At 47.5% G+C, this 15492-nt stretch overlaps 5 protein-coding genes across 5 annotated transcripts; 4 read left to right on the top strand and 1 right to left on the bottom strand.

Moving 5' to 3' along the window:
* Positions 1–53: 53 nt before the first annotated feature.
* BJ212DRAFT_1353361 (uncharacterized protein) lies at positions 54–2763 on the bottom strand. The gene is made up of 5 exons (XM_041335587.1): positions 2522–2763; positions 1933–2466; positions 1463–1735; positions 475–1400; positions 54–417 (listed from the first exon to the last, which is right to left on the bottom strand). The coding sequence occupies exons 1-5, from the start codon at positions 2531–2533 to the stop codon at positions 123–125; spliced, it is 2040 nt and encodes a 679-aa protein (XP_041193366.1). The 5' UTR covers positions 2534–2763; the 3' UTR covers positions 54–122.
* A 139-nt stretch (positions 2764–2902) lies between these two features.
* On the top strand, positions 2903–4160 carry BJ212DRAFT_1502460 (Prefoldin subunit 3; the record flags this gene model as incomplete). The annotated part of the gene is made up of 5 exons (XM_041341589.1): positions 2903–2968; positions 3023–3099; positions 3154–3265; positions 3318–3476; positions 3532–4160. The coding sequence occupies 5 exons, from the start codon at positions 2903–2905 to the stop codon at positions 3754–3756; spliced, it is 639 nt and encodes a 212-aa protein (XP_041193365.1). The 3' UTR covers positions 3757–4160.
* A 271-nt stretch (positions 4161–4431) lies between these two features.
* On the top strand, positions 4432–6673 carry BJ212DRAFT_1271061 (major facilitator superfamily domain-containing protein; the record flags this gene model as incomplete). Its single annotated transcript, XM_041330931.1, has 14 exons — positions 4432–4611; positions 4667–4704; positions 4768–4783; positions 4835–4971; positions 5021–5136; positions 5189–5221; positions 5276–5355; positions 5406–5823; positions 5871–5919; positions 5970–6027; positions 6077–6158; positions 6185–6330; positions 6380–6487; positions 6542–6673. The coding sequence occupies 14 exons, from the start codon at positions 4432–4434 to the stop codon at positions 6671–6673; spliced, it is 1593 nt and encodes a 530-aa protein (XP_041193364.1).
* Positions 6674–7434: 761 nt separating this feature from the next.
* Positions 7435–8891, top strand: BJ212DRAFT_1576961 (uncharacterized protein; the record flags this gene model as incomplete). Its single annotated transcript, XM_041342182.1, has 5 exons — positions 7435–7690; positions 7745–7762; positions 7818–7965; positions 8014–8217; positions 8272–8891. The coding sequence occupies exons 1-5, from the start codon at positions 7508–7510 to the stop codon at positions 8889–8891; spliced, it is 1173 nt and encodes a 390-aa protein (XP_041193363.1). The 5' UTR covers positions 7435–7507.
* A 5781-nt stretch (positions 8892–14672) lies between these two features.
* Positions 14673–15002, top strand: BJ212DRAFT_1237052 (uncharacterized protein; the record flags this gene model as incomplete). Its single annotated transcript, XM_041329547.1, has 1 exon — positions 14673–15002. A coding segment is annotated over one exon (330 nt), but the record flags the coding sequence as incomplete, so codon positions are not given.
* Between the last annotated feature and the right edge of the window lie 490 nt (positions 15003–15492).

Below are 15492 nucleotides of genomic sequence, written 5' to 3'. Positions count from 1 at the left end.
TTGAAGTTTAAACGTTTAAGTTGTGCGAAGTGCCATATTGACCTCACGTCTGTGGCGTGGAAATGGACGCGTCGCGTCTAATCGTGGACGTCCTAGCAAATGATATTATTCTATATACGTCATCATTCCACATCACCACCAGTATCGTCTCCTGCAATTTCGAGTTTCCGTTTACGCCCAGGGAGTTCAGCACCATCACCATACCCCACACCCGCCTTTTTCCGTAGCACCTCTATGTCCTGTTCAGCCTCTTCCGCCCACTGAAGTACAAGATGTCTCCCAAGTAAATGGGTGTGTTTTAGTGCAGCATATGCATTCTCCGCTTCGTGCCGGGTGAGGAACTCCAGGAACGCGAAACCACGCGAACGCGAGTCGAACTTCTTCGGAAGACGTACGGATTTGAGATGACCATGAGCACTACATAAATGCGGGTTGAATGGGATATTAGGCACATAGACGGTAGATTGTACTGACCTAAACAGCTCCCTGATATCCTTCTTCGTAGCTTCGAATGGAATATTCTTCACTATCATCTTCGTCGACGTGCTCTTGGCGACTGTATTGTCCTTGGGCTCGTCTTCTGTTCCGCGCCCAGCGAACTTGACGTGCAATGAATGTCCATCAAGTATAAAGCCCTGCATACTTTTCATAGCCTTCTTCGCATCTTCAGTCGTCTTGAACCCCACGAAGCCATACCCCATACTCAGCCGGGGGGCTTCAGCACCAGGAACAGCAGGTCGTTTGGGATCAGGCTTGGTCTGTACTCGCGCGAACGAGAAACCAGAAAGACCGCGAAAGACCTGTATCAGACGCTCTGCAGTGGTACTGAAAGCCAGATTCTTGACGAACAAAGTCGTCCCAGCAGACAAAGCAGGCTCGTCCGCATCAGCACCACTGCCAGCTTCCTGCTCGGCGATGGTAATCGGCTTGAATGCAGTTATTAGCGTACGGTCAGAGTTCCCTGCCGCATCCGTAGTCTCTTGGAACATCCCCATCGGACCCTTCTCCAAGTAGACAACGCTACTTCCGAGACGTCGGTAAGCTACAGCTCGAAAAGCCTTGGCAGCTTCATCTGCTTGTTCGAATTCCACCACCGCCATGGTACCTGCTGGTGGTACGATGACGCGGCTGAGTTCCCCGTGTAACTCGAACATCTCACGTATCTGTTCTGCAGTGGTGCCATAGGGAATGTTTTTAACGAGTATCGTAGTATCGGACCGCGCTCGGGAAGAAAATGACGATAAGATGACCCCCTGGGACTCCAGGTATGACTTCGTCTCTTGGATAACATGTGTTTCTGCGAGCGCAAGCTTGACTGCCGCATTATCTGACTCAGGACTTAAAATGTCTGCCTTGGCAATTCCCATCCGATCGGCAATAGACGATGCCACTGCATCACTCTGCACATGCATTGCATGAGATCTCGGTATATAGTGCGTAACATGACAAAGGCTTGACGAACATTCATGTACAACATACTCCAATTGAACTCCCGCCCAGCTGTAGCTTTACGCCGAGAATTCCTCTCATCTTTTAAAGTTTGTTTTTTCCCCTCGCCCTCTACTACTTCGAACTTGCCTTTACGGTCAACAGCAGGAATGATGTGGAGAAGACGACCTTGGAAGGACGTCTTGTCCAGAGCCTCGTACGCCGAGAGGGCAGACGTCGGCTGCTTAAAGGTTACGTAGGCTAGACCCTTCGACTGCTTAGACAAGCGGTCGATGGGTATATGGACCTACCAGGATAGAGATAAGTCAGCAAAGTGATCAACGACGCACAAATTGTAAAATGAGAATAAAAGTCAGATAATTTTTCTACTATTGGTTCCCGAGGATCAGCAAATCCTTGGAGGATCAGATGTCCCTAAGTGTTTATCATCAAAGAAAAAGCGAAAGAAATGGAGAATACACGACAAGGCTGCGGGATATTCACCTGTGCAACTTCTCCAAACGGCTGAAATGGCTCCATGATCTCGGCTTCCGTACATGAGAAGGCAAGATTTCGAAGGAATAATCGAGACGTCTGCATAATCGTCTTTGTTGTCGAGTCCTGGTGTTCCTCAGGAACGGCGCTAACCTGGTGCTCGTCGTCCGATTGCTCAAAGAGCTTGTCGGGTGATGAATCTGACACCAGGTTCATACGTCGTCGCATCCATTCGAGATCCGAGACAGCCTCGCTATTATCTGGTCCATCGGGTGTCGTCATTGTCTCGGAAGGGCCGGTCGACAGTACTGGATGAGATTCCTTAGCTTCATTTGCCCACGACGGACCTTTTTTTGTGCGAGGTTGCATGACATCCATGAACTGATCTAGTGGGGACGCTGATGCCGAAGGGGCCAGGGCGGTTGTCTTACCATTCTTGTCCGCCTTATGAACATGTGGTCGTGATGATGGTCCTGGGTCTGCAGCGATATCTTCCAGACGTCTTCTCTTATTTGGTCGAGGAGCTGGAGCATCTTTCGCACCCTACAAATAGATTTTTTAAAACAAATGCCGACACCTGGGAAGAAAAAAAACTTACCGCGACAACCATGACATTAATTCGCGTCGAGTCGATGAACGTGCGGTCAAACCAGTCCCTTGCAGCATTTGCTTCTTGATCCGTCTTGAAGCCAACGAAACCGAATCGACGCGATGTCCCATCCTGCTTGAGTGAAATTTTCACATCTGTGATGGTTCCAGAGGGAGCACCTTGTTGTTCGAAGTGCTTTCTGAGGCGATCTGGCGTCAGGTACGCGGGTAGATTTTTCACAATCAAACGGGACATCGTTGCAAAGATTCGCGAGGACGAGAAGAAAAATCTCAAGCTATACACATCAATTCCAACTCCGACCGGATATACCCGTGCTCGTCATTGCACAAACTGGAAGCGCTTTCAAGACTGCAGTATCTACCGTAGACCATGTCTGCCAAGTCGGTATTTCAAGAGGAGAAAAATCCACGGGGTATTCCCAAAGCTCCATTCATCGTGTGTATCAACAACAGTAGATCGGTGGTCTTCTGCTCATGCTTAATAATGTAGGCGAATGTCGAAGAATATCTGGGAGGCCCAGATGGCGTGGTCGAGACTCCCCTGAAGAATTTCCAGGATGCTATCGCGTATGTTTGAACTGATATATGCTCTATGATGATCTTGAACCTAAGGAAGTCCAGGAAGTACCGATATATGGATGCCAACCTAACGCAACGACGAAAAGGTCTAGAGGACAAGATCCCTGACATCAGAAAGACCTTGCATATGGTGGAGTTCCTGCAAGAAAGAAGAGTGAGTCCATCACTGTAAACACGTACGTCAACTTTATCTGATGATCATGTAGGAAGGCAAGAACAAGAACGACGATCTGGAGGATGATCTCAATGATGAGGAAAGCTCCGACAATTCCAAAAAGCCGCTTACCACAACGTTCGAATTAAACGACACGCTTTTCGCGGAAGCAGAACTTGAGGACACTGACACTGTCTATCTATGGCTAGGGGTAAGTTCAGTTGTCCTCCGTTAGTTTCCTGATGGCATCTGATGTTTCATATAAGGCGAATGTTATGCTATCGTACAAATTGTCGGAGGCTACGTCGCTCCTGCGATCCAAATTGGATCTTGCAGAGGCCAGCTTAAAAGCTACGATCGAAGACTTGGAGTTTCTGCGAGAGCAGCTGACGGTGATGGAAGTGAACACTGCTAGAGTCTATAATTGGGATGTTAAGCGGAGAAGAGAGCGTCGACTGGCTGGAGAAGCCGACGGAAAGAAGGGCGGCTAGCATTTGTTATTACTGCACTTGAGAATTTTTCGGTTGCACTTTAGCGCTATGATATCAACTTTATTCTATGTACTTTCGGCTTGCATATGCACGAACTCAGCGGCCATTGGTCACTCCGCTCGAGCTTTCAACAGCCTTTGGACTTCAAGCTGTGGGGAAATGACTCAGAGTTCAAATGATATTGCGAGATTGCTGCCTCTGCACTATCGCTAGCTCTCAGTCTGACATTGTCTTATTTCTGAAGGTGTCATACAAGCGATAATCTCGCATGTACCCATCTTGAAGCCGGGGTCAAGCGATACGACCGCCGCTTTTCAGGTGGAGGGCGCATATGGAATTGCATCCGCGGGATCAAACATTCCGTCCTTATGCTGGAACAATGTTTGCATGAATGTTAACCGAACAGGGGTACCTGAATGATCGACTTACGGTTACGCGGACGCTGGATCCCGGATAAATTGCATAATAACAAGTTAACGTCACGAGGACTCCGGGTCTGTCCACGGGTATGTTGCCACGTAGTATCATTTGAAATCCCTACTGATTCGCGCGCGCACAGAGACTAGTCTATGTGGATCAATATATATATATCACCTATCACTCCCACCACTGTTTACACTGGCAGATCATACCCCTCCTTCCTCTACCATGTCTGTCAACACGATAGGTGCGAAAATGCGCCCCAAATCCGCAGATTCTACGTCTTCCCCATTGCCCGACATACTTCCAGATATCAGCCCAATCACAGGTCCTGCAATAGATCTTTACGAAGATGGCTACAATGATCCAGTGTATCAGGCGAAAGCTCGCATCTTGAATCGTGCAATTCAAGACATCGGTATGGGTAGATATCAGGTCTGTAGCATTCTATAATAAACGTCTATCTCAATCGCGAGAACTCGAAAGATAGTGGTATCTCTTCGTGGTCACTGGCTTTGGCTGGTTTGCGTGAGTTGTATTGTGACCACTCCCTCCATGATTTCTGATGCAAACATGTATCCGGTCAAAAAGTGACTCTGTTTGGCCCGTGTGTTCATCCGTTTCTGGCGTATTTTCACCAGACTGAGGTTGGCTGTAGCTTTTGAGCGGACTTATCCTTACACCTGTCGTCAATGAATTCCACTTCAACGGGCCTTTCCTGTCGTTAGCTTCGAATATCGGCCTTCTCGTCGGTGCTGTGTTTTGGGGTCTTGGATGTGATATTTGGGGGAGGAGGTATGTACAGAATGCATCTAGATCTATTCACCCCTCATGCGATACTTAGGTGGTCTTTCAACATCACATTGTTTATCGCTGGAATATTCGGGTTGGCATCAGGTGGAGCTCCTAGTTTCGTTGCACTAGCATCATTGATCGCTATGGTTGGTGTCGGCGTGGGAGGTCTGCCGTTTTCATCCTTCTTGCAAAAGCCCATTTTATGACAATATCACAGGCAACTTGCCAGTGGATTCTGCTGTTTTTCTTGGTGATTAGTAATTTATATCTGGACGTGCCAGATAACTCATTGTAATTCTGCCAGACTTCGTCCCAGGTTCCCATCAGTACTTGCTCACCATCCTTTCCATTTGGTGGTGTCTCGGACAATTGCTGTCCAGTCTCGTGCGTATCACACCCCTCTTCGTCCGCGCGATTACTAATGAGACTTCAAGGTTGCTTGGCCTCTAATCGCTAATTATTCTTGTGCGAGTACCTCGGACTGCACCAGATCCAATAATATGGGATGGCGTTACCTGTTATTCACCCTGGGCGGAATCACCCTCTCACTGTGGGCCGTTCGGTTTTTCATCTTCACGTTATTGGAGAGTCCGCGTTTTCTATCTGGCATCGGTCGTGACGCTGATGCCATCGAGGTCATCCACAAATTGGCGAAATTCAACGGAAAGACATCTCCCATCACAATAGAAGAACTTGAAGCTCCCGACAGAGCAATGTCGGGCGGACATTTATCCTCCGGGGAAAGGTACAATATATTCAGCAAGAGCTCGAAATATGACACTGGTCATATCAAAGCTCTCTTTGCCACTCCAAAAATGGCTTGGTCGACTAGTCTCTTGATTGCTATCTGGGGTAAAGATGTAGTCATCGCTGTGTGTACAATGACCAACGAAACATAGGTGTTATCGGACTTGCCTCCACGCTGTATAACAATTTCCTGCCATATTTGTGGGTCTTCAACCTAGATAAATACCGTCTGTTTGTCTCATGCCTTGTAGACTTTCCAGCCGTGGTGCTGTGTTCGGGGATGGATCGCTGTACATAACCTATCGCAACGTACGTATAATACTTTGTCCTGTGTTTTCTAGCTAAAGCCGCTGTGCAGCAAGTCATCTTGAGTGTCATCGGTGTCCCTGCTGCCTTGCTCGCCGGCTGGGCAGTAGAACTCCCATACATTGGGCGCAAGGGTACTCTTGCCATTGCCTCAGGCAAGTAACAAGATGCTTCCAAGTAATTCCATTACTCAACGACCTCCTGCGAAATAAAGGGCTCACTGGCGCGTTTTTGTTCGCGACCACCACTTCCCAGACATCCAACCAACTCCTAGGGTGGAATTGCGGATATGTGTTCTTTAGCAACGTAAGTCAATTAGTGTGTCGGACTAGGAGACTAGATTAAATGTGATCAGATGATGTATGGCGTCTTGTATGCTATTTCTCCCGAGATCTTTCCTGCGAAAGATCGAGGAACGGGGAATGGTCTGACGTCCACAGCCTCGAGGGTGTTTGGCGTTTTGGTGCGCTCACTTGCCTTCTCATACTACTTGTTCTTACCGTGACCTGAACCTCAGGCCCCCATCATTGCGCTATATGCTAACCTCGCGACGGCGGTACCCGTATATATCGCTGGAGCTCTGATAATGTTTGCTGGTAGCCTGGCTCTCTTGTTGCCCTATGAGCCCAGAGGTAAAGTTTCTATCTAGTGTTTTTCACTTGCGATACCACGTTTCGACTGCTCGTGGAACTTGAATTGTAAGTTGTGTATTAGATTACAGTAACATGATCCAAAAGATTACTCTGGTACTTTCTCAAATGTAGCTTGCGAACCGTCGGAGTAAAATTTATGTAGGGAAGATCGCACCTGCGTGACTTGGGAGCGAAAGCAGATTGTAGAATGAATCGTCGGCAACGCGTGAAAAACAGTTATATTCCCCGCCCACACTCGGAGATTAATACTATGTGTCCATACTCTACAGACTACCAGCCAAATACTCCTGACTCCGCTAACAATGTGGTAAGCTTCCAAGAGGAAACAGTCAGGGGCTAACTGAGACTTAGCCTGAGCTTGCAAGTTTCTCCGAATTCTAGCTTGTCTCTGTATTTCTTCCTCTAGATCTGTTTTATGCATAGACGACTCCATTGCGTGATTGCGTACTTACCTTGATTGACGCGGTGGTTGCTTAAGCACGCTTCATTTTGAGATTTGTGGCGACTCAGATCGCGCGAGGATCATGTTGTGGTTTGTGGACGTGTTATTTTACATTGTTGTGCACGCGTTTCTACACCCGCCCCGAGCATTCATAGGAGGGCACGAACGGGGTGCTTCAAGTGACTGTGGTATAATGCAGCGAAATTATCCTCCAAGACAGCCCACAACCATCTGTGGAATTCTACTGTTCTGGGAATGACCACAATTATATGCTCATTTTTATATTTGTTCTTTTGACCAGCGCTTTCTTATATTTGTGGACCAAGAGTGTCATAGCACTACATATTCGGCTTTGGCAGTATCTCTTCTCTCTTCGCCTCTATCCATCATGCCTTCCACTTACCTTCTACCAGTCATGAATGACGTCGTCCCCCCTGCACTCGATAGTCGAAGAGTTACTCGTGAACTGACTACACGTCTTTGCTCTAAAGACCATCTCCTGCATGGTATCGACGACATCATGAAGTTCGAGCATTCGGAGGACTACGAATTACAACGATACGGTCGAAAGGTCTTGTCTTTTCTGTCAAACATCTTCTATAATCAACCGACGATTTCTGTACAGATCATCTCCCTGATTGAGGTAAATATAATTTTAATCATCGCAGGCTCTTCCAATAATGCTATCGGTAATCCAGGTCGCACGCAGCACTCTTAAACGTTTACAAGTGGAATTATACCTATTCGTTGCTTGTTCAGTAGCTCTCCTGCCGTTTAAATCGGCATATTTTAAACTACTTCTTTTCATCGAACGCCGGAAGCACGCCTTTGGTTCTGACCTGGACAGTAAGTATCGTTCGTTATTTTTTTTAATCATTCTCACCACTCGTATAGAAAGAATATCCCGGCTCTTGGATCCTCTATATAGTCGGTTTGTCGTATGCTACGGCGGAGTGGACCCCCGTGCCCAACTGGGCATCAAGGGATTACCAGCCCCTCCTGACATTCCAGCCACTTGGAAGAGCACCATACATCCTGTAGTTCCTGGTGTATCGTCAGCACAAAGACAGGAAGACGTGGCGTCCGATATCATGCTATGTATGTGAACCTTTTACAATATTCAGGAGGCCTATATTGATAAATAATTTTTAGCACCAGATGCTTTCGCGAGAAAAAAGGCGAGACTCGACCGACTCGGAGAATTTATAAAGGAACAATCTGCGAAGAAGTTCAGTCGTGGACGAGGACTTCCCATGCTGGAGGAATACCCAGCTGGCAACTCCGGGGAGAAACGTCTAGTACCAAGGCAATACGCAACGGGAAACCCAGAGGAAATGCGCCTGGTACCTAAGCAATACGCAACGGGAAACCCGGAGGAATGGCGCCTGGTGCCTAAGCAATATGCAATGGGCAGCCCAGAAGAAAGGCCCCTGGTACCTAAGCAATGCGCAACAGGTGGCCTGGAGGAAAGGCGTCTCGTACCTAAGCAATACCCAACAGGTAACCCGGAGGAAAGACGTCTGGTACCTAAGCAATACGCAACGGGTAATCCGCAGGAAAGGCGTCTTGCACCTAAGCAATACGCAGTGGGCAAGCCGGGGGCAAAACGTCTAGTGCCTCAACAATACCCAGCAGGCAAGCCGGGGACAAACCAGGCTCCAATGCCTAAGTATTCCACAGCGCGCGACGATCAACTGGGCAACAACGTGAAGCCTTCCTGCCCTGGAAGGGCGCTAACTCGAACATATGCCCAATACTTTGACGATGTTTGATCGTACACCTAGCTAAACTCTCACCCGCATTTCTTATTATATCGTGAACATGGAATCTATTCTACGCGCATCTAGTGGAAGCAATATCGTTATCACCTTTTGTAATATGGTTGTCCTTCGAAGTTTCATATATGTAACAATAATATATCTACGTCACATCACCCTCTCAGTCGGCGAACCATTCTCAGTTGATGCACAACTGGGGTCCTTGGCCTCCGCCTGCAGATTTGTAATGTAATCCATCCTCCCCATCAAATTCTCTTTCGTTTGTAACTCTCGGCGGCCGGGGGTGCCTTGGGATGTTGTTCCTCAAGCTTTATCACTGATAGTATTCATCACTTCTCCAATCGATTCTCTAAAGTACGTTCAATAAAGCTAGATCCGTGATCCAAACCTGTATCTGGCACGGACGCAGCTGGAAGGCTGAGCACGAGGAGGTAAGTCACAAGGAATGGAATCAGAATTCGGATACACCCAGGTCAATAAAAGGCACACCCGCTCGGGATTTTCTGGTGGGTTGACCTGCGTCTTGTATACACTTGCGAGTTCGCTGCTAATGACTACTCGTATCGTGCATGCATTGAGGAGCAGTCCAGCGATAGATGCAGCCGCGCCCCTCTAGCCGAAGCAGCTTATTAGGAGCTGTGCGCAGTCGCTGATGATCGACAAGGTAGTCACCAAGATTTGACATTGGCAGCCTTCAAGGGCCCTGTATATCCGTGAATTTTGCTGAACATGCGGAGAACGTATGTGCATGGGGAATCAATTTTGGGAAGTGGGGTGCGCGATTGAGAATTGAAGCTCTCCTCCATGTGCTACGGTAGGATAAACCATAAGCTCATGGTTCGTATATACATACCTGATTTGCGAGATGATGATATTCTCGAGCATATCCGAGTAGCCTATGCCTACGTAACGATCAATACACAAGATTGAACGAGGAATGTTTGCAAAGATACGGGAATGGCTTACCGATACCTGCTTTAGAAAACCGCACAATGTTCTGTATTTGGTAGACGATACGATATATAAACTTATACTGGTGATGAAGATCATTCAATTGTATGGGGATCTAGAGATCGAAAAGGCAGTAAATAGACAAGGGCGATCGGATTGTGATTGACTAGTGGGACGGCGACGACTGAGACCTTACAGAGGACATTGAGAACAAAGGTCTGAGAGGACATGCTTGATCGTCAGGTCATCCTGCTGGGGTCTCAACTGAAGTACAGAGTGAGGGGATAGATTTGAAGACCGCAGAATTGTATGGAACCAGTGGAGAAACACATGAATGCCGGCTTGTAAAATAGTACTAGGCGCGATACCGAGGGGCTAAATTGATGCAAATGAATATACTGGGCATGAATATAACTGGGCGCTTAATCTGCACAGCCAGTGTTCACGCTGTCGAATAGAGGATCTTCAGACGCACTGCTGTGGAGGAATTAAACAACGACCTCCTTCCCGAATTGACTCTGGATTGAACAAACCCCCACTCTGTCGCAGCTTACATTCTCCATTCATGCGTACATCTGCATTCTGATCAAGTAAGTGATTGATTCGTCCGGCACATCATATTAAGAGCTGAAATTATCCCTTGCCCGTTAGGGAAGTCCCCGAACCAAAAACATGCCGCACACAGCCCCAACAAATCAAGAAACTTCAGCAATATTAATCCCTTACCGAAAGATCGAAACAGTTAGACTCAGATCTGAAGACACAGCAGGGGATAATAGGATCAGACACATCCTACACCTGCCCGAAGGACAGCGGATCATTAAGCTTACTGTACAGGAAGTTCCCCTACCATTGTCCAAATGCACAGACAGTGCTCTGTAGCTCCACGTGCAGAAGTGAGGTTGGGGAAGTAAGAAATCCTTACGAGATGAACAAATCTGGTCAGCGCGTTCTCCTGCCATTAATAATGAAATGTGGTCCAGTTTATCTTGGTCCTTATCGTAGTGAGCCACCCTGCCAGAGGTGTTGCTTGCTTCAGCATGTGATGCTAGTGCAGATTTGATGTCAATCGTCGCAAGGACGACTCTATGTGCGCTTGAGGGAGCAGAGAAATGAGCAGGGTATGACGCCTCTTTTCGGCATCAAAATGACACGCTATTGAGCCTTCCGAACACGTTGTTTTCAAGCACAAGGTGGCGCAGGAGTCAACGGGCAAGCCACGGAGCTAGTGATTATTCAGCTTTTGAGAGTGAAAGAATTGATGAAAAGCCAGATCACATCTCGTTGAACGCCGGGTGACATGGAGTGACAATGAGGATGCATGGTTCTACAAAATTCCTTGCCAGAAGACGATCAGGATGGTGAATGGGTTTACTGCATTAACGACCAACCTCGCTCGGTGATGCCCTGAGCACATTATTGAACGAGTATGAAAGCTTCCAAAGGATTCAGAAGAATGTCAGAGTTGCCAAGTTTAAGGACTTATTATTAAACTGAATGGCGGACTGATAATGGGAACGGTTTGTGTAAAGACGGAGTCACAGAGGAGATCCTACATGAGATCTTGAGATCTCAACCCGCATAACAAAAATCTCGTGTTGTCTAAATCTTACATAACGCGTAGCGTGAGAGAACCAAATCAAGGCTTATATTGAACCGAAGAAGGGATGTGGACTCGCACGATAGCAAGACACTAGATGCGATGATGAAGAAGAATGTGCAGATGATTTTAGAAAACCAGCCCTGGGCCTTGATCTGCGCAGCCCGCGTTCAAGCTGTGAAGCAAGCACGAAAATACAGCATGAGTGCACCTATAACTCCGACAACGACTTCCCATTTGACTAGACTGCGCATCGAAGAAGACGTTCATTCCATCGCAACTTTCATATAGCGCATGCGAAGCACAGGTGGGCAAGTGACACCATTTGTGCAGTTTCTGAAGGTAGAAGCTGAGTCCTGACGTTGTCCCGTGCACATCATGTGAAGTCTCCGAGCAGAAATCACGTCTTCCCCTGCGCCTGAAATGCCAACAATATCAATGACAACACCTCGCCAAAAGATAGAAGGACACACCCATGTTGTCAATAACATCATACGCCTGCCTGGTGGACAGCGGATCATCAGCTGTTCGTATGACGGCTCAATTCGAATCTGGGACTTGGAGAGTGGAACACAGGTTGGGGAGGCCTGGAGGGATGAAAAGGGTGGGGCAGTGCTTGCCATAGCACTGTCACCAGACGGCCAAAAAATAGCAAGTGGGAATTGGGATGGTGCAGTGAGATTGTGGGATATCGAGACGGGCAAGGTTGTAAAAAAATTCATAGGACAGACAGAGCGAGTTTGGTCTGTGTGCTGGAGTCCAGACGGAGGACGAGTGGTGAGTGGAACTGACAAAACATTCAGAGTGTGGGATGTCGAGAACGGCGGGATAATATTGATACTCGCACCAACGAGGAAAGAGTCTAAGGAAAACTTCTGGTGGGCGGTGTGCGAGTACTCACCCGATGGCGATATGATTGCGACAGGTGGCGGGCATGATTATGGGCTGAAAGTCTGGGATGCCAACACAGGCGAATTGCTTAAAATATTTCAGATTGGAATTGCTATAGGGTGTCTGGCATGGACCTCAGATGCAAAGCTTTTCGCTCGCTGCGGATCCTTTGCGAGTCGAATCAGGAAATTCGACGTCCCCACCTGGACTGAAGTTGCTTTTCTGGAACAAAATTTTACTCAAGACGAACCTAATGGTTTTACTGGCGTTGCGCTATCTCCGAATGAGCGGATCTTCGCAAGTGTATCATACAACAAGACAGCGCAACTATGGAACATCGCAAATAATCAACCCATCGGACCACCCCTCCACCATGACGGGCCATTGAGATGTGTGGCCTTTTCGGCAGATGGAAAGTTACTCGTGACTAGCTGCTGGCAGCCGGAGAAGTGGCACCTATACATATGGGATGTCTCCACTATCGTCAGACAAGCTGGCCTCGAAGATCTTTTGTCAGATAACGTGAGCTTGAATAGCAATTCTTCTCTAATGGTAACCCATTTATGACGAGTTCACTCATACTCTTAGGATGTATGTTGCATCACGTCTCATCGAAAACCGCGCATACTGATTCGTTCACCGCAGGGCACTGTTAAAAAGCCTTTATTACATGTATGTTGTACATTGCTTACAATGTCTTTGCTTTTGGACATCTTACACCCTAGGCTGATGCTACCCGGCGACGAGCACCCGCCAATCAAAGACGCTCGTCGAATACCCCAAGGTTTCTTTGACGATGCCCGAGATGTATGTGATTTTTCATTCGTAATACAGAGTCCCGCTTGACACATACATTAGTTCGACACGTCACACAGCGCCGCATACCACGGGCGATGTGATCGTCGCACCTTATCAACACTCCAACTTCTCCTTGGTCGCTTAACCTCCTTATGGCGCCACCCCGATTCGCATGGGGCGGCTGAGCGCGACAGCATCCCTCGACCACATCCTCTCAGTTGGGCTCAATCTTTCATCTCTGGCATGTTACACAAACGAAATGCGGACACTGAGTTGCGAGAGACACCCGTAGTCGAAGTTCCACACACAAGGAGCAAAGCCTGTACATTTTTTCCTTCTCGGTTATTCTCTATCCCTGATCCATTTCACTCAGAGGAACTATCACGCAAGAAAGAAGAAGCCATCTGTCAGTTCATCTCGACCTCCCAATTCTCATACCATGCAGCAACCTAGTACAGTAATCCAGAACACACCCTCGTCATCGCAGGGACAACCTGCCATTACCACAACATCCGAAGCACTTTCTGCAGTTTCCACTACCACATCGGCGACTGAAATGATGTCGCGACGCAATATCACCGTAGTCGAGGCCGGATGCTGGATTCGTTTCTTGCTTTGGATTGGTTGTGCGTCTGTTGAGTATACAGACGATCAACATTAGGGTAGAAAACTGCCCTCCTGCGCTCCGTCGTTGTACCGTATTTCCTGCTTCTTTTGATGCCATTTCTTTTTTACAAAGTCTTGTTTATTGCCCTGTATAGGTATTGCAACATGCTTCATGGGACATGATTATGCTACTTTCATTGTATTACAATATGTGTATGCGCTATGTAGGAACCTAGGATTTGGGTCTTGTGTCGATCGCTGCAAACAAGTGCTGCCATGAGTCGTGCTCTTACCGTTGTCGGGCTTGTGCAGAAGGATTATGCTTCTCGCCCCACCCTATGACGACCTTAAGATGATGCTCAAATCTTTGTACGTGGAATGTCTGCAGATTATACAAGGTACTACCTTGATCTTTGTTGCACCGTTTCAGCCCTCAATCCAGGGCTCCATCTCAGAAACTACAAGTAATAACTTGCAGATGCTTGCGGGCTTGAACAGCGACAGGGGTCAGTTGCATCTGTTCTCCATCTTCCATGGCAACCCACACTGTTTGCGCTCAACTCGACAGAGCGTGGTGTGATGGTGAATGCCACGGTGTCAGCCAGCCTCGTTCATACTCACCTGTCTTCCTCTGCAGTGTTCTGTCTATGGAAGGCAAACCAAATTGACAGATCAGAGCGTGGTTCACTGGGCAATACACACAAGATTGCAGTGTTAAATAAGACACAAGGTTACTCGATGGTGTACATCCATAATAAGTCACCGCACCAACCTCCTCCTCCCTCCCCCTCTCTCTCTCCTCCCCCTCAATCCATGCCTCGCTGGTCCCCATCCCCACCCCCAAACCACCCAACCGAAAGAACCCCTACCTCAGGCTTTGACTAATGCAGCACAACCACAATGACCAACAACTTCCTAGAACAGACTTCAAAATATGGCAGCAAAACTTAAGAAAATCATCCAGCACCTGGGAACACATGCTCCAGAACCTCAACCCAAACACCTATGATCTAGCATGCATACAGGAACCATTCCTCAACCCGGTAGGCTTAGCTAATGCATCCAACCTCAGACAACTCTGGGATGTAATATACCCCTCCAATCACCACACCAACCTGGAACGATCTCAATCCATCCTCCTCGTCAACAAGAAACTATCCAAAAATAACTGGCACATAATCCCGCTCAACTCACCCAACATTACAGCGATTGAGCTCCACAGAGACTTCGGTAAGGTATGTATCTATAATATCTACAATGCCTGTGACCATGCATGCACCCTCCAATTTATGGAGCGACACTTAGTAACAGAAGAGACAGCAAATTGTAATTGAACAAATCCTGCTCAAGGCAGGACCAGAGAAATGAGCATGCACATGATCTGGCTAGGAGACTTCAACTGTCATCACCCAATGTGGGAGATGACGAGCAACAGCCACCTCTTCACCACAGCAAACCTAGATGCCACAGAAGTACTAATTAATCTATTAGCTGAATATAATCTCACTCAAGTGCTCCCACAAGGCATTGCAACACTTGAGGCATCAAACACAAAAAATCACACCCACCCAGATAATGTATTCTGTTCTGTCAAAATTGAACATACTTTCACCCAATGCGCTGTAGAATATCAACTCCATCCCATTATCACTGACCATTTCCCAATCATTAGCACCATAGACCTACAACCAGAACGCATCAACCCATCACTGCGATTGAACTTCAGAAAAGTTGACTGGAAAGAATTCA

This window comes from Suillus subaureus, assembly GCF_016647635.1.
Source record: "Suillus subaureus strain MN1 chromosome Unknown BJ212scaffold_15, whole genome shotgun sequence".
Classification (NCBI taxonomy): domain Eukaryota; kingdom Fungi; phylum Basidiomycota; class Agaricomycetes; order Boletales; family Suillaceae; genus Suillus; species Suillus subaureus.
This window is presented reverse-complemented; position numbering and strand designations above follow the sequence as displayed.

What these genes read in the sequence shown, in the direction of transcription:
- BJ212DRAFT_1353361 (XM_041335587.1), bottom strand. An exon ending in CGTTTGGAGAAGTTGCACAG is followed by an intron (nt 1,736 to 1,932) that starts GTGAATATCCCG and finishes CTATCCTGGTAG; the next exon opens with GTCCATATACCCATCGACCG. An exon ending in GGAGTATGTTGTACATGAAT is followed by an intron (nt 1,401 to 1,462) that starts GTTCGTCAAGCC and finishes ATGCATGTGCAG; the next exon opens with AGTGATGCAGTGGCATCGTC.